The sequence below is a fragment of the Cavia porcellus genome, unplaced genomic scaffold (assembly GCF_034190915.1).
Source record: "Cavia porcellus strain 051 isolate PalLab524CR breed Dunkin Hartley unplaced genomic scaffold, mCavPor4.1 scaffold_29, whole genome shotgun sequence".
Lineage (NCBI taxonomy): Eukaryota > Metazoa > Chordata > Mammalia > Rodentia > Caviidae > Cavia > Cavia porcellus.
In genome coordinates, this window is record NW_026947512.1 from 20,855,878 (window position 1) to 20,873,463 (window position 17,586).

A 17,586-nucleotide genomic window follows, 5' to 3' on the forward strand; every position below is an offset into this window, starting at 1 on the left:
GTAGACCACTCCAGTGACCGGGTCCTCATTCTCTCCCAGGGTCATGTGCACGCTGCGTTCCCTTGAGTAGTCTGAGATGTACTAGCTTAGCAAAGGTAATGACCGTTCTGCGTCTTTCCTCATTCACTTAGTACTGAGCACTGGGAGATCCTTGACAATTAGTGTCTGTGAGTGAAAAGAACCTGGGGTTTTGAGTTTGAAATGTAACTATAGATTTTTGGTTTGAATTTAGGAATAAATTTTCACGAGAGTTACAAATTTTGGAGAAATTTCCAAGAAAAGGCTTTAGGATAGCTTTCTTAGAAGTTCCTGAGGAATAAAATCTTTCCTTCGCTGTCATTTTCAGCACAAATAAGAGGTGGGGGCAGAGGCAGGGATGAAGATGGCTTTGAGATATTACTCTTTACCTATTCACATTGTCAAGTTCAAGCAAGGTGTTTTCATATTACTTTATTTCCTCTGCTGTGAAGCATGTTGAAATGAGAAAGTTGGTTCAAAGTTAACATGGTCTGCAAGAGAGAATAGATACATGTACAGAGTGCATTTACACACTACTTACACACCCGAATCTGTACATGCCCGAAGCACTGACCGGTACATGCAGATGCCAGCAGCACTGATGCAATGAACTTGTGTCAGCAGGCAGGACTTTCTAAACTCCAGGGAAACCACTCTGCATGTGAATATGTGTATGTGTGTATGCAGGGATGGAGGTACCGATGAAGAGGACTCTCACTCCTCTGAGTTAGAGCTGCGGAGAGCAGTGGAGGGATGGGGCAATGGCATGATGGTGATCATGTGGCTGCTGAAACAAAACGTTCAGGTTTGCAGGACCAGGCTCCCTCTGAAAGCCGCAGGGGCTATGCTCACCAAAGGGCCTCATCAAAAGGATTGAGGTTTTAGGTGTGAATAAGGAGTGGAAAGGGGTTTATCCAGGCATAGCACCAGGTTGCTTACAGCCATACTAATATACTGACTTTAAGCATAAGCCTTGGAGAAACCAGCAAGCAGCAGGGGACGGAAGCAGGGAGGGCTATGATGAAGCAGGTACTGCGTTCTATATTTAGCAGAAGAGACAGTTGAGCAAGAAGGTGATGGGGATTCTTTGAAGTTCGGGGCCCTGTGTAATCCAATTCTTTGAGAACCTCGGGAGCATTTCTCATTCTAACTTGAGGCTGGGTACTGCGTCTCACTCATTTCTAGATCCTCCTCCTTCCAATATTCCCCACCAGCATATACACCAGGGGACTATGGAGGGGCAGCACCCCTAAGAAGAAGGAAGGGGTGAAGGTGAGGGCTCTTCTTGGAGACCTGCCCAGCTAACCAGAGCCAAGTAAGAAGGTTGGAGAAGTTTCTCTGGGGAGAGACAGTCCATAAATTACTGCAAGGGAGAGGATATCTTTTAGGACTTGTCCTGCATCAGGGTATGCTTTAGAGAGCAGACCAGAACACTTGGCCCACAATGCTGGGGGGATCTCAGAGCAGGCCACCACTGGCCTGGGTTTACAGATGCGATAGTTCACAGTGGAAGGGAGCCGGCACGGTCAAGGTTAAACTGCATCTGTACCTCGGCTCCCAAAGGCTTCCCATCTGTGCTCTCTCTCTGTGGACTTTTGACCCTTTATACTCTAGAGGAGAGCACCACCATTCCTATCACCCACAGCTTTTCCAAACTGAGACCCTACACCAGCTCCTTGGAACATTACCCCAATCACCCCAGTGAAAAGACTGGATCACTTGTGACTTTCCACAGCCACCAGGTGTCACTGATGTGTCTGACTTGGAGATAGGGCAGTTTTCAGGCAGAAGAGACTTCTGGGAGATTTCCAGATGCTCCACCCCTTCTTCCCTGTCTCTAAGACCACTCCCCATGGGGGTGGGGAATTGGTGGTGGTGGAAATGACTGGGCCATCCACACTAACAGAAAACAGATGGTTGGGTGGGGCTGGACCTCTTGACCCTCCTGTGTGAACACTCTGTTCCCCGGGGCCTCATGCTTCTCATTGAGGTTGGGGGAGGGGCACCGCTAGACTCATCCACACCCAAAGTATTGGCCCATGCTGGGGCTCTGACCCCTGCCCTCTTCCAGCTAATTCCTAGCTCCTTAAGTTGCTCTTCTCTACCGTGGTTGTTCCTCTCTGAGGCCCAGCCAGGAGGATGTGCGCCATGTTTTCCCTGAAAAGAAGGAGCGGCTTCCAACTCTTCCCTGTGGAGAGATGGCCAAATGCAGGGCTTTGTGGCCCTGTGTCCCACCTCTTGCGCTTCCTTCCTGCAGAACGCAGCTGTGCAGTGTCAGGGAACAGTGATGGAGCGGCAATTTGGGAAGAAGGTTGAGGAGACCTGAGGTTCTCAGCCTCTTTAAGGCAGAGGTGTCAGGGCCTGAGGAGTCTCCAGAGGGCCTTTCAGAAGGGCACATGTGAGCTTCCCTGGACCATCTTCTGCTTCACACTTGGCCAGAATCAAGGTCAGACATCAGTCCATGGCCCCGCATTGCCCAGGAGTAGTTTGGGCGTGTGTGCAGGGGGTGCCTTCAAACTGGGAGGACTGAATAAAGCCCTGGGAAATCTTGCTCCAGAGCTGCAGCAGAGCACATGGCATTTCCTGTCCTCAGAAAGGGGAGATAGGAGAGGCATAGGAGGAATGAAAGGGAGAAAGAAACGGTGGGCCAAGCGCCTGGGCCACCAGCCTTCAAGTGCAGTCAGAGGGTATCCAGCCGGGGCAGGGCCTAGATGATCACGGACTGCAGCAGACGGAAGCACATCATGAGGTCTAGCGGGATGGGCGGCTTTAGGTAGTTCCCGTCTAGCCGCAGGTAGCGCAGGTGTGGCACATTCTCCAGATCTGAGGAAAAGTCCTGGAAGGCCAGCAGGTTGCCGGGGCAAATCTGTGTCCCATTGATTTCTGCAGGGGAAGAAGACAGTCATCAGGGTGGGTGAGGGGGGAGTGGAGGCAGGGGAAGAGGAGGATGAGCAGCACTAAGCACTCTAGAGATCTCTCTGGAATTGCATGACTTTGGAAGTGTGTGACCATCCATGGGTTGCCCTAACCTTCAGGCTTAGTTTCTCCATTTGTAAAGTAATTCAAGTTAGAGATGGCTAGTAATTGATACTGCCCACTCACTCTGAAGAATCACATGTTAGGGAATCTGTACAATAGCATCCCGCAGTGTGGAGTCTGAGGGGGGTGGATCTTAGAGATCCCTGTGATCAGGTTTATACTATCAAAAGATGGATCCAGCTGAGTGTGGAGAAGCAATAGAGCAGAAGGATCTGAAACCAGCAGGTGGCTGTGAGACTCAGGCTGGAGTTTTCCCCATGGGTCAGGTGTTTTGCATGAGGAAGGATGGAAGACGGTCACACTGACTGACATAGGGCAGGAAGTAGAAAGAGGGGATGGGAGATAATGAATCTATTGACCCTAAAGTACCCCTGGCCTGGGACTCCATTTTTCCTTCACCTCTTATTAGATGACAGCAGCCCTATTGTCTTCTATTTAGATTTTACTTCTATTAAATTGTATTCACATTTTAAACTTGTAAGCCTCTATCATCCCTGGGGGTAGAGGAGGGAAAGCAAGGGAAGAGTCATCTTGGTTGTTACTTACTTCTTCCTTTCCTGTTTTTCTTCCTTCCTTGCTGAAGTAACAGAAGAGCCCTGACCCAAGCCGAATTTTCCTTGGGGACTTTGTGACTTTGGGCCTTACCGCCGTGATACTTGTTCCCTAACCTGTGAAATGGTGAGATTGGTGCTTGCCTGCCCTGTACCTCAGTGAGAGGAAGTTGGTGATGAAGGCATTTTGCAAACTCTACAGGACAGTACAGAGGACACCAGTACAGTCAATGCTAAAAATGTTACTGTCACACTGACGTGGGGCCTCTCAGCCCATTCTGCCCGTTAGTGACATGGTGTCAGGCTGTGGGAGTGTGAGTGGGCATGTAGTGGGGGCGTGACTTTATGACTTCAACCTCAAAAGGCTGAGAAAGCCCTCAACAGCCTGCTTTTGCATAGTCTGGTAGAAATGTCAGCCATTGATGAACTGAGGTATCCTTTTGTCTGTATTCAGCCCACACAGCTTCCTGGGGGGAATGCATTTCATTCTAATAGAGTACCTGCAGAGTGAAATTAGACAGTTTTTTCTTGAATTTTTTTCTTGCAAGATTTAAAATAAAACAATCCTTTCCTACTTCTTATAATTTTCCCAGATAAATGAACCTACCTTTCTGCCCATTTGTTTCAAGATGGTAGAAACTTTGACAAACTCTCATTCTTGGGATTGGAAACAAAGCATCCTTAATCTTTTTTTTTAGGGAAGGGGTCTTTGTCTTTCCTCTTTTCCTCCTTCACCCTTCACTACTGCATTGCTTGTGAGAATGTAGACTGTTTTGTTCAGGGACCAGATAGTTTTGTTTCTGAGTCTTTCTGATGATGCTCTGCTCAGAACTGACATTTTAGATTAAAGCAAAATGGAGACTCCTAGCCTCCTGTTCTGGGCAGCAACTGACACTCCAAATCGGGAACTGCTGGAAATGTAACTCAGGCAAACTCTCCTTTAACTGTACTGTGTAATATTACAGCCTTCCAGAGAGACTGCACTTTGCCCAGCTGCCACATTTTTATCAGCTGCCTACACCAAGTATATGGTGCCTCGTGGGGTCCCTTTCACGAATGCTTCAAAACTGGTGCTCAGCTTTGAGAAGATGCTCCCTCCCACAGCTGTTGGCTGCTGAAGCAGGCAGGGCTGGGACATGCCAGGGTGAACCTTTCAGTGTCTGTTTTGCTTCTAGGAGAGTAAGCTGTCTACTCGATGCATGGATCTAGGGGCTGAAGAAGCTGGTGCTGATGAGAGGGGACCGAAGAAAAGAACTACTGTCCTCCAAGCATGGTGTTCTGTACCCTTCACCCATTTAAGCTATTCACTTCTCACTCTCCTGTCTATTTTGTGCTGGAAGTTATTACCGTTTTCATCTCACAGGTGAGGAAACTCCCTGGCAGGACAGCTTTCAAGGTCACACAGATATAGCCTGTGCTGAGACCAAAGTATAGAGCCAAAGCAGAAACTTGAAAAAAACCAGCATGGTGCTAAGGGTCACACTCAGGGCCTTGCCCAGCCAGCCAAGCACTCACCACTGAGCTACACCCCAGCCCAGTGGATGCTTTTTGGAGCGCTTCTACACTGAGGCTGAAAAAGGGGCTCTCCACCTCCCGCCGTGACCCCCACTCACTCTCGATGCTGTTGTTGTTGAGGTACAGATGCTCCAGCTTGTTGCTGATAGCAGGCACCTTGCTGATCTTGTTGTGGGACAGGTGCAGCACCAGCAGGTTGGAGATGTTGAAGGAGTTCTTAGGAAGCCCTCGGTCTGACAGCCTGTTGTAGTTCAGCCGAATGAAGGCCAGGTTGGGGAAACCCTTGAAGTATCCACTGGGGATGGTCTCGATCTTGTTGCTGTCCAGGTAGAGTTGGTGAAGGGCTGCAGGCACCTTGGGAGGCATTTTTCTCAGGATGTTGTGGGCCAGGTTGAGCTGCATGAGGTTCTTGAGGCCCTGAAAGGTGTCAGGCTTGAAGACTCCGTCGCTCAGCTTGTTGTGCTGCAGATCAAGGAGCAACAGTTTCTCCAGTTTGCTGAAGACGCCAGGTGGGATCCTGGAGATGAGGTTCTGGCTCAGCCTGAGCTGCTCCAAGCTTGGGGGCAGGGCCGCGGGTACCTCCTCTAGCTGATTTTTCTCCATGTAGAGGAACACGAGGCCCGGGAGCTTCTCCAGCACCCTTTGGTCCACCTTGCGGATGCGGTTGTTGTCCAGGTTGACCCACCTCAGGCCTGTGGCATTTTTGAAGGACTCCACTGGCAGCTCAGAGATGAAGTTGTTCTGGAGATAGAGGTAGTGGATGCGGGGTGGGATGACAGGGACGGTGCGCAGGTTGCGGCTATCACAGTAGAGAGCTGAGGGGAAATCAGGGGGACAGTAGCATTCCCGGGGACAGTCAGGAAAGATAGATGGAGGACCCGGAGGGAGCGGAGGAGGCAGGTCTGTGGGCTCTGCTGGCTCATGGGGCTGAGGAAAGCTGCGTGTGGGTGTGGGTTGGGGCCGGGGCCGGGGCCTGCGACCGGGCCCAGGCCCAGGTCTTTGTCTTCTTGTAGACTGGCCTTGAGCCACAGAGGCCAAGATGAGAAGTGGGAGGAGCCAGCAGAGGGATGACCTCATGATCCAGGTAATACACCTGCAGGAGGAGACATGGGGGATGGTAGTTGGCCTACTGGACCTTGGGAGTAGGTGCCAGGTCTCCCTGTAGCCAATCATCCAGAACTAGCCCCAGGAGAGGCGGGCAGAGCTCAGGAGTTGCAGAGCAGGTGAGGGAATATCAAGGACCCCAGCCTCTGATTTCCTGCCTGAGGCCTAGTCACACTATAGGTGCAAGAGCTGGGAGAGAGGCCCTCTGGGCTGGGAACCAGGGGTCCTGAGGCTTGGTGGAGAAGGCCCTTCACTCTCTACATTTGTGCCAGAAAACCATCCCTGCCATTATAAGAAGGGTGTTAGGGTCTGTGACTCATGGGTTTCTGGGGCATTACATCTGGGAGGGTCTTAGACTCAAAATGCAGTAGTCTCTGAACAGAGCCTTCACTCTTATGGGATTCCCTGAGGGAGGGATGTAAAGGAGGTGGCTCTGGGCTACCCCCAGTCTACCCCTGTGCTGATTCGTGCAGCTCTAATTTTTAGCTCTGGGATATATATTGAGATTTAGTCAATACATTCATCTGGGGGAACTCCAAAGTTTCATTGCTAAAAATGGCTTGAAGTTCACCAAGCCAGTCCAGACCCCATTGTTTACAAAAACAGGCTGAGGGAAGAAATGGGTTGCCAAGGCTGAGAAGCCATTTGATAGCCACCAGAAATCCAGGTCTCCTGCCTTCCAGAGTAAAGCTTCAGCAGGGATGGTGTGCCCAGACACCCCACATCTGCCCCTGCTTGCCCAGCCCTAGGCTCCCTTTCCCCCATGCATTTGGCTCAGAGAGGCTTGGTCTCTGCCAGTGACAGCCAAGCCAAGAATTTCTCCCCAGATGTGGAGGCTCCTGGGAAAATAAAAAGGGAAGGATTAGGAAGATGTGAGGAAGCACTTTTCTTTCTTTGACTTACTATTCCTGCTCCCTGTACCCTTTGCAGTTGGTGCTATTGAAGAGGGGTGTCAAGAAGAACTTCTTGGTGGCCTGAGTGATGCTGGACTAGGAAGCTGAAGGATCTTTTAGGGTTGCCCTTCCCATTTGTCCTGTTGAGTCCTCAGTGGGTCCCTGTGGTTGGAGCTGAATGAAGAGTGGGAAAATAGCAATAGACTCAGGGCTGCAGATGCAGGGGGTCAGCTCCCTCGCCCTGGGTTCAGAAGGGTCCAAGGATGGGGTATCCAGTACTGTCCCCTCTCTCAGGCTACCATTCCCAACCATAATCCCCCTTTCCACATTGCTTCAACTGGCTCTTTTTACACTCTTCTTGCAATTGTGGGGGATCACGCCTCTCTCCTGGGCTCTAAGACATGGCGGAGATGCAAGATACTTGGGGTTCTCTTTGATAGAGTAGATGGGACTGTGTTCCCAGCTTGTAGCTGGACCTTGTGATCATTGCCTGTAGCCCAGTATGCCCACCTCTCCTATCCCTTTGAACCATGCATGGACTTCCTTTCTTCCCTTGTGTGTGCCAGTGCTGCCTGCTCCTGCCACTACTCAAAAGATGAGGATAGAGGCCCCTCGCTGACTGTTGAGTCCTGGGCCAAGATTCTCAGGAGGAGCTGAATGGGAGAAGGCCCAGGAAAGAAAGCAGAGCTCCCTCATGACAGACAGAGAATGTCCCAGCAGAGCTCTCCCCTACACACATATGCACACTTGCACACACTACAGTCTTGGCCCTGGCCTGCACAGTCTCATACATACTTGCACATATACCTTATGTTCTTCTCTCATCCTATACAAATGACCCCATTGTACATGTCCTTGTGTCTCTTATGTTTGTGCAGTACATGGTTACAGGAAAGGAGAGGGAGGGAGGATCAGAGCGCTCTGCAGTCAGTTCTCCTGTTCTCCTTGGAGGGGGTCATTTGCCAGGTAGCCTTTCTAAGGGGCCTCAAAGACCATTTTCTCTGTGTCTCCTACCAAAGGGCCTTGTTAGGTTCCTGGCTTTGCTTCTGAGGACCTTGCAGTCTCTGGATACACTGAGGGGACTACAAATATCATAGAACTTAAATTTGAGCCTTGTTATCAGATTTCATATTATTTATAAGTGAATTATGAATTAATGTTTCATAAGGCCTGTAATTGCACTGTGCCTGGAATGCCAGCTACTCAGGAGGCTGATTTAAGGCCTCTGGAGTGTGGTGGGAGGGTTACATAGTGAGACCCTATCTCTTAAAAAAAAAGCCTGTAATTTTCTTGAAACTAGCACAGTCATATTACATATAAATTAAGGGGATAGTTAGAGCATTAATATTGTAAAAGCAAGCATGTTTTAAAGCCCCAATTATTTCATGACCCTGATTTTTTTTCTTTCTGGATTTCTTTGCTTTTTAATCACCCAGAAGTCTGGAAATAAGCAAGAGCTTGCTCCTGCTGTGAGAAATGCCACCCCAGTATCAAGCATGACACTGGCCCTGGTTTGCCAGTTGCCTACCTTGCTGTGACACTCAAAGCATATGTCAGGTGCTGGACACAAGTCAGGGCCTGCTCTGCGAGGCCAGGAGACTTGGACCACTGGCCTTTGCCAAGGTGGCTTCCCCTGTGTCTCGGGCATGGGTGGCCCGATCTCCACTGGCAGACATGACAGCAATGGAAGGTTAGTCACAGTTGTGCTCAGCAGGGCTGCTCGTTCTCAGGGTGAGGGTGAACGCAGACCCTTCAAGAGCTTTTCCTATCTTCCCACCCTTCCTTCTGACCCTTTCACTGGAGCTAGCCAAGCTTCTCCCGGGGCCCACAGGAGGTTCCATAGGAACCTGATGCCTGGGGTAGGGGGCCAGTGTCCAGGAATGTGGATCAGGCCCAGCCCCTTCCCAGCCCCAGGCTGAGTCAGAGCTGTCTGGGTACGCAAGTGCACAAGGAAGCAGTGTTCGTGTCTAAGGTCTTTCTCAAGGTCCACACCCCTTACCGCTGCATTTGGCTGCCAAGCAGGGCTGTTCTGACCACACAGCCATTGTCTGTAGGGGTGCTCTGGGATAGCCTAGGTCTCTACCACCAGAATCCTGGTGACAGACTGAAGGTGTCTGGACTCCAAGGAGACTCATAGTCCTTCTCACATTGCTCCAAAGCCATTGCTCTATCTGGAAACTTCTGGAACCTTCTAGAACCCTCTGTCTAATCATAAACTCTCTCAATCCCTTGGAGTCTGTGTGTGGCTCTCAAAAAGCTGCTGCTTCATGGAGGGGAAGAGTATTCTCTTTGCCTAACTCAAAATTCTCCCCATTTAAGAACATTTCCCAAAGGAGCTTAAAATTAAAATTTCAGTTCCAACTATGTGGATGTGGGCTGTAATCCTGATTCTGACACTTTTCTGGGCCCCAGGCTCCCCATCTGTGTGAGGATCTGATGAGATCAGGCATTGAAGGCACAGTAAGGAGTATAACTTTTCTGCAAATAGCAGGAACTTGTTCATTTGTTTACAAAAGAGCAGTTATTCTAGGGAGATTCTTGATTCTCAAAGTGAGGCAGTCCTCCTCCCAGCTGTCTCTATCTGTCCTGTTCATTTAAGGTTAAATTTAGGGCTGAGCAGGGCAGGATTTAGAAGCAGTTTGGACAGACTGGGGCTGCGCTGGTCTCCGAGTGACAGGCAGTATTATTAGTACCAGGTTCACTCCATGCTGAGTCCAGACAATCTTCTGACTGCAGATTTCCTGTCCAGTTGTCACCCCAAACCTCCTCATGACCTAACCCAGAGAGCTGGCCTGCTGCAGAGCTGTGCCTCTGGACATCAAGATGCCATTTTCTCTTCTGTTCTTTCTCTTCTAAGCCTAAATTTCTGCAAGCCATCCCACTCACTTTCTCTTTTCTTGGAGCCCAGAGCGCAGCTGGAAGCAGGGACACGAGGAACTAGCAGAGGAAGGAGCCAGGAGCATCCAGAGCTCCTGTCGGGGCCCTCAGCATGGCCCTGTCTGAACATCAGTTTCCTTTGCTGGAAAATGAGGACACCAAAATCTTCTATATCCTTGTACTTCCTCATCTAGTGATCAGAAAAAAGTGTGACAAACAACTTTAAAATGTGCTGCAGATCAAAAAGCACTTAAAATAAATATAACACTATTATAGAGGGAACACCCATCTCTCCAGTGTCTACCACAAGGGAAGATACAAGCAGAAGGCAGTTTTCAAGGCCTTGCTCAGCCACTCTGAGGGTTGGGGAAAGGGGGTGAGGGACTTTTCCTCTGACAGTCTGTTACCCTTCATCTCCTCCGCCTTCCTCCCCATCCACCATCTGTAACCCTTGAAGAAAGCTAAGAAGAATCTGTCACATGCTTTGAGTGGTTGTAGATCTCAGTCCAACCCTGCAACTGCTTAGCTGGGTGCCACTGGGCAAGCCTCAGTTTCCCCTGTATAAATAAGCAATGACTTTTTAAAGGTGAAGGTGCTGGAGATTGAATCCAGGACTTCCAGCCGATAACTTTTTTCTGGCCTATTTAGGGGGTTCAGTGAGCTCATATGTGCATGAAGGGTCAGTGAATATCAAAGGATCCTGGTTTAGGGCCAGTCCTACCCAGTGTCTTAAGACAGGAAGATTTCTTGTGATGGGCCAGAGGTGCAAGAGACCACACTGGGGACTCAGAACCAACTAGCTGGAGAGACCCTCGCCACCTGGGAAAGACTGATTCTGTGTACTGCACTAACCCAGCCCTGTGCTTTCTATAGCAGTTGGGGTGTGTTGGCCAGTGGAGACACAAGTCTTTTGCTCCACTGGCTATGGAGTTCCACCTGGATCCATGCCTTCTCCTGACCTTTTTTCTACCTGGTTTCTTTGTCCCTCCTGGCCTTGCGATGCTTCACTCACATGCCCAATAACTTCAGGAAGGGGAAGAGGGTAAAGAACTTATTGCCCAGCCCACTTCTGAGAGCCTGTTAAGAACCCAGAAGGCACAACACAGGGCCCTGGTGCAGAAAGCCTGAGCTCTTAAAGCTATCGGGAGGGAATTGTCTGGAGTTCCTCTGTGACATGGCTGCCTGGGCTTGCAAGGGCAGAGTCTTTTCTGTACTTCCACTCGCTAAGAAATGTCCTGTTGGGGCAGTTGGAGCTCCTGTTCCAGGCCACCACACAGCAGCTGCCCAGTGAGCACTGCAGGTCATAGTTCGCACATTGTGCAAGGCCTCTCTTAGCTACTCCAGCCCTGGATGACCCTGAGGATCCCAGAGGGGTAAAGCAACTGCAAGCTGCTGGTGTCTACTCAATGGGTGCAGACACCAAGGCCCTTATACTGCCCCTTCCTGACCCGGGCGTTGCCCAAGACCGTCTGTGCCTGAGGATGCCCTCCTAGTCTGCACCCTGCCTGACATAGGAGGCTCTATTGCTGGAGAGGAATGAGCTGGGGAGAGGGTGCAGAACCCCGCCCCCCTTCCCACCCTCCAACTTTTTAAAGATTCACTGTCCTCCTCCTACCCCTCTACCATAAGGTCCCCTTGCCAACCTGAATGGTTGGGCTAATTTCAGAATGGTTTCAAAGAAAATGTTTCTAGCTGCCTGAAGGGTGTTTGTGTGTAAACTGACTGCCCCAGAGCTGAAAATTAGGCTGGGTTATTATTTTTTCTTTCTTTCTAAAAGCCAAATGGCTTGAACTAGGGAACCTAAGACGTTTAGGCTGCTGAGATGACACTGCGCAGACTGGAAAGCTGCTCTACTCCTCCCTCCTACCCAATTAAGCTGGAAGATCAAAGACTTCCTTCAGCTCCTGCTCTTGTTCATCTACTCCCTGCTTGGGCTGGACTCTGGACACATGATTTCCTTCTGGCTCTGACCTCTCAGTGGGAAGATACACTTTCTCTTTGCTCTTACAGCTGGTGAGGGGGGTGAGAGGGTGTGAGACAAGATAGAGAGTGCATGTGTGTGTGTGTGTGTGTGCGCGCACGCCTGTGTGTGTTCAGTAATGTGTGACAGTACATGAAAGGTGCAGGGAAGTGAGTTCTGGTGTCCAGTTACTATGGCAACACTAGATCTGTGGAAATTCTGTGTGTGACGCAGCTCTCCGTGCTATAACAAACATCTGCACCAAGGAAGTTCAGCTTCAGCAGTAAGAAGGGGTGCCGAGGGATGGAGAGAGGGAGAGAGAGAAGGTGTAAGGGAGAACATGAAGGAGACCATGGCTGAGCTCCTCAGAAAGGCAGCAAAGCTGGAGGAAGGAAGGCGTGAGGAGATAGAGGCTGGATCACAAGCGAGGTTGGACAGGGTGCGAGGAAGCTCACTGGAAGGAGCAGGCGTCCAGATCCCTGCCCTCCGGGCTTACCTGAGCACACCTGCCTCTCCTCTGGGCTCTGGGTCGGGCCTTCTCCTCCTCCCCACCCTTTTGGTGGAGCTGTGGCAGCAGAGAGCCGGCTAGAAGTTCTGATCTGCCAGTGGCGTGTGCCTGTGTGTTTGCCTGACTTTTTCTTCCACCAGATCCTATTGGGGTGGGGAGGTTAGGTTAGGGGGAGGGAGGGGCAGATCGAAGGGAGGGAGAGGAAGGGAGGAGGGGGGCAGGGAGGGAGGGAAGAGAGGAAGGAGGGGGGAGCTTGGGAAAGGAGGAATGACAACAATAACGTCTTTATTTGGCAGCCAAAACTCCGACGACTTCATCCACACACTATGCCCACTAACGGACTCACTTTAATAACGTTTCCTTCTGCTGCTGCTGCTGCTGCTGCTGCTGCTGCTTCTGGAGGGAGACTGTTTGGCCGGCTTTTGGAAAACATGCCAAATTAACAAGGAAAGGCGTGCGAAGCAGCCTTGTGCAGGCCTGGGCTGGACAGCTGGGTCCAGCACTGGCCTGTTGAATTCCTCCTAATAAGTGGCTCATTTCTAACATTGTCACTCCCTGGTGTTAGATTCCCAGGCCAGTCAGAGGTCTGGGATGCTTCCTGTAGCAGTGACAATCCTTCTCCTGAGGTGGCTTCTCCTGGAGATCACTGAGGTAGTGGGGTCTGCTGTGCCGTGAGCTGAGAAGCCAGGTTACGGGTTTGCTTGCCAGAAGCTTGGTTGGAGAATCAGAAAGGGGAAAATCTGGCCTAGGGTCACACAGTACAGTGAAGGCAGAATTCAGATTTGGTGCAAGACCTAAGGTCCTGCCTTCAGTGCATATGGACAATGCTGAAGCTTCTACGTTCTGCATCACAAGAAGGTGAGATCTGGGGTCATTACACAGATTAATAGGGAAACTTGGGTTTCCCCCATTTCAATTGATGTTGAATCCTAGGAGACCTAAGCAAGTATTACCATCTTCGTAAGTTAAAAAACCACAACAGACTTGTAGTTAAGTACCAGCCCAGCAAAATGTCCTGCTTTCCCCGGCAATGACTGAGAAATTTCAATTAAACTTACTTCTCTGTCATTAGGACCATGATGAGCTGTCAAGCCCCATGATGAGACTTGTGACTTGGGACAAAGAATGAGGTGCTTGTTTCCTTATGTCTAGAATGGGGAATAATGTTTACTTCCCAGGCTGGGATCATTAAATGGCGTCTGATGTGTCAAGTGTTTTAATCTTCGTCATCCTAGCGACTGAACTAGGCCTTCACGCTGAGCTTCGTCCCCAGGCCTTTTTTCAGTTTCTTAATTTGAGACAGATCATCTGAAGGTGTTAGGTTACCCAGGCTGGACTGCAGTTGAACTTGCAATCCCCCTGCCTCAGCCTCCCTCACGACCCTCACACATGCTAAGGCAAGCTCTTTACTGATGGAGCTACATTCCCAGCCCTGTGAAGCACTTTATAAACCGGGAGGATGGTGTTTAAAGAAGGGATGATGGTGACTGGTAATCAGACTAGCACAGGGACAATGAAAATGAAAATCTGTGTCTTCTGTCCTGATCCTCTGCCTCCAGCCCTGGCGATGATGCCTCCCACCCTGCATTTCTAGACAGATGGGGCGCAGTTTGGTTTCCTTGGTGGGTGGGCAGAGGGCAAGAAAGGTGGGCAGATACAGTGATGTGCAGACCAGATGGTGGGTCCAGGGGCGGACAGCTGCTGGGATGGCATCCTCTCAAATGCCAAGCAGTGCGTGCTCTTGGCCATGGTGATGGTCAGCTTCCAAGCCCTTGCCAGCCAGTGTGTCCCTGTCCTCCCTCCATCCCCATGCCCGACCCCAGGCCACGCAGATGGAATTGGGACAAAGACAAGAGATCTTCAGGGAAGTCTAGAGTGCAGTTTGCTTATCAGTTGCCAATAAGCTCTTCAGTGGCAAATTAATTTAAAAAAATACTTCTATTCTAGAAATGTAGAAGCATCTACACATTTATACAGGACAGTATTAATTGATAACCCTGTTACCTAACACCCACCTTCAACAATGACCCTCACTCATGGCCAGTCTTGTTTCTTGCATGCCCCCTCCCTCAAGTATTGGTGTATTCTGAAGCATAGATTTTAAAAAACATCGGACTTGAGTGCCTTTATTGCAGGGCAAACATTTCCCTATCCCACACCGAGGCTGGCTCTCTATGTCGTTGTCCTAGATCCCAGGGCCTGGGTCACCTCCCTCAGGGATTCATTTGAGAACTCACAGAAGCAAACAGTGGGAAGAAGGTTGCTGGCTTCTGTGGTGTGGGGAAGATTGAGAAACTGTAGTCGAAGGCTCACTTTCAGTTGTAAGATGACAAATTCTCATGATCTAATATATGGCGTGGTGAGCATCATTGGCAATCCTGGGTAATTTACTTAAAATTCACTAGACAAATATATATATATATTTGCTAATTATGCCTCAGTAAAGCTAGAAATAAGAAAACACAAAAAATGACTTACCTGCCTATCTGTGGTGACATTGAGTTCATGGCCACTGGGCCAGAGGACATTCCTGAGAAGTGGGACAGATCAAGGGACACTGTGAGGCAGAGGGCATCGGATCATCCCAACCAACCTGCCTTTCTCCAGCCGGGCCCAGGCCAGGTTCCTGAGACCCAGCTCTGTCTCTTCTATGCTGTGTAACTTGAAGGTGTTCTTGCCCCCTCTGACCTCGATTTGCCACCTGTATTTTAATACAAGTTTATGCTAAGTGACTGCCAAGTTCTCCGGACACTACTGTGGAGAGAGCCTGAGATTTGGAGTCAGGACACCAGGGTCAAATGTCAGCACTGCTACCCGGTGAGCAAGTCTCATAGCAAGTGAGAGCCTCCGCTTCCTCATCTGTGTTTGGAAGGTGGTAACCTTGCGCTGTCTCCTTCCTGGGGTACACCCAGGGTCAGGTGAGGATCACTGATGGGCAGCTTATTCTGTGATTCCCAGGTTTTGTGCAACTAGATCCAGAGACCACTTGGCTCCTCCATGAGGTTACTCTACTATCCTGGAGCTGGGGTCACCCTGCAGTGTGGTGTCACCTCAGGGGAAGTATTTATTCCTTCCTGGTATGATCAGAGGACCCCCACAGACCTGGTGTGGTGCTGGACAAGTGATGGGAGGCAGATGCCCGGATTGCTATGGCTGCTGCCTGCTCCCTGGGGAGGGTGGGGGTTGGGGTTGGGAACAGTGGGGAGGGGTTGGGGGTAGGTATGCTTGGAGGGCTCTATCAGGAGGCTCACTGTTCCTCTGCCCCTCACAGTAGCCACTGCCTTGGTTACAAGCAGTGAGTCCTTACAGCAGGAAAGAAAGGGCAGATTGTGTGGTGCTTCTTCCATACCGTGCAGAGGGGAAGCGATTCAGGCTTCCTACCTCCCTGCTGCCTGCCGGGAAGGGCAATGTGGGACTGAGCAGTTGGAGCTCTGACCACCCAGTGTCGCCAGGCCCCACAGAGGACCCCCACCCTCACCAGCCTGGGACTGGCTGAGAGGACAGCAGCTGTGGGAGTTCTGTGGTTGCCCACCCTACTGCCCAGGGTTGCCTGGGGTGAGTGGGGCTCCTGATGGGCAGAGACAGCGCCCTGTTTATGGTGCAGAGCCCGCAGCCCCACCAGGACTTGGCACACCTGACCACTCATTAAGGGGTCTCTTTCATCGACTTTAAGAGAGTTGAACAAGGAGAGTCCCTGTCACTCACTTTATTATTTTTTGGGAAGATAGTAATTCTCTTGATTCAAAATCCAACAGGTCTAAAAGGTTCTGCAGGAAAAGCTTTCTATCCTGGCCCATCCCCTCATTACCCAGCTTCACCCAGGGCAGTCCGTAAACTGCTTCCTGTGCTAGCTCTGTTTAATGCACACACAAACATTATTTTCACTTAGTAGTAAATTTTGAAGTTCATTTAATATTGACACATGAAGCCCCTTCTCATTGTGTTTTTGTATCCCTGTTTTGTTGTTGTTGTTGTTTCTTTGTTGTAAAGTAGTACTTGGGACTAAATCCAGGGTCTTTGCATTGAGCTACATCCCTAGTCTTTAAAAAACTTTTTAATTTTGAGCCAGGGTCTTACTAAATCACTAAGTTCCCCAGGCTGGGTTTGGACTTGTGATCCTCCTGTCTCAGCCTCCCCAAACCAGTCCCTTTAGATGGACATTAGGCTCCCACTTTTAAGGCAGTCCGTGGTGGGCCTGGAGTTCCACAAATGAGGTTCCAGGCTGATCGTGCCTCCTCTCCATGCTAACCCGATGATCGCGGACCAGCTGGTGTTCTCCCGAGCCTCAGTTTTCTCGTTTGCATGCATCATGTGTTAATTGTTGTCTGCCAGTTTGGCAGTGAAAGAAATAAATGTAACTTTGCATTATCTTTGAGCTTTCTTCTATAATTTCGGTCCAACTGTTTGCTTCACTGAAACAGTGGAAGGGAGCCTCTGTCTTAGTCCTCGAACCTTTCCCTCCTCTAGGTTTGTAGGCAGCTTGAGAGGGCTTATTGGGTGCCGGGCAGGGGCGGGAGGGGGACACACATGTGGCGCCTGGCTGATGACACTGCAGGGCGCCCCTTCATCCCACAGGCCTCTCTGGCTTGGCAGCTCTGACACTTTCCAGGCTTGCGGAGGGAACAGAAACCTGTGGGACTGTCGTTTCTGACTGGTCTTCTCTCTCAGGCTCCAGAGAACACCCTCATACTCCCCAAATCAAGCTCCAACAAGGGGTCACTTTTCTGCAGAGAAAAGTTTCCTTGTCCCCCTGATTTCTGGCCAAGACATCGAGTCTATGGTCAGAATCCCCAAGGGCCGAAGCTTGTGAAAACATGGCCAGAGTCACATGTAAGCTGCTTCCATTTCCTGCCTCCTTCCAGACTTGAGCACAGGATTTCAAAAAGAGGAAGCCAGTGGGAAGAGGCAAGGAGGGAGGAAATTAGATGGATCTCTCTGCTGCAACCCTCGTCCTTTAGTTTTTATTTGAGACAGAATATTACTAAATTGTCCAGGCTGGGTGCAGACTTGAGATCCTCCTGCCTCAGCCTTCCAGAGTGCTGGGATTACAACTCTATGCCACCACACTTGGCTAAAATTCAAATTTTTTTCTTGTTTGTTTGTTTTTTGAGACAGGGTATT

The 17,586-nt window shown here is 50.1% G+C and overlaps 1 protein-coding gene and 1 long non-coding RNA gene across 2 annotated transcripts; one reads left to right on the top strand and one right to left on the bottom strand.

Annotated features, from left to right (window-relative positions):
• Positions 1–435: 435 nt before the first annotated feature.
• Positions 436–12,620, bottom strand: Prelp (proline and arginine rich end leucine rich repeat protein). Its single transcript, XM_003474818.5, has 3 exons — positions 12,454–12,620; positions 5,222–6,216; positions 436–2,901 (listed from the first exon to the last, which is right to left on the bottom strand). The coding sequence occupies exons 2-3, from the start codon at positions 6,198–6,200 to the stop codon at positions 2,726–2,728; spliced, it is 1,155 nt and encodes a 384-aa protein (XP_003474866.1). The 5' UTR covers positions 6,201–6,216; positions 12,454–12,620; the 3' UTR covers positions 436–2,725.
• LOC134473996 (uncharacterized) lies at positions 11,126–14,682 on the top strand. The gene is made up of 2 exons (XR_010044524.1): positions 11,126–12,240; positions 12,762–14,682. It is a non-coding gene; the product is annotated as an uncharacterized LOC134473996 (long non-coding RNA).
• Positions 14,683–17,586: the final 2,904 nt, after the last annotated feature.

Bases quoted from the DNA above. Each gene is read 5' to 3' on its own strand.
- Prelp (XM_003474818.5), bottom strand. From the start codon at position 6,200: ATGAGGTCATCCCTCTGCTGGCTCCTCCCACTTCTCATCTTGGCCTCT. The intron at 2,902-5,221 runs GTGAGTGGGGGT...CTTCCCCTGCAG, and splicing joins CAACAACAACAGCATCGAGA to AAATCAATGGGACACAGATT.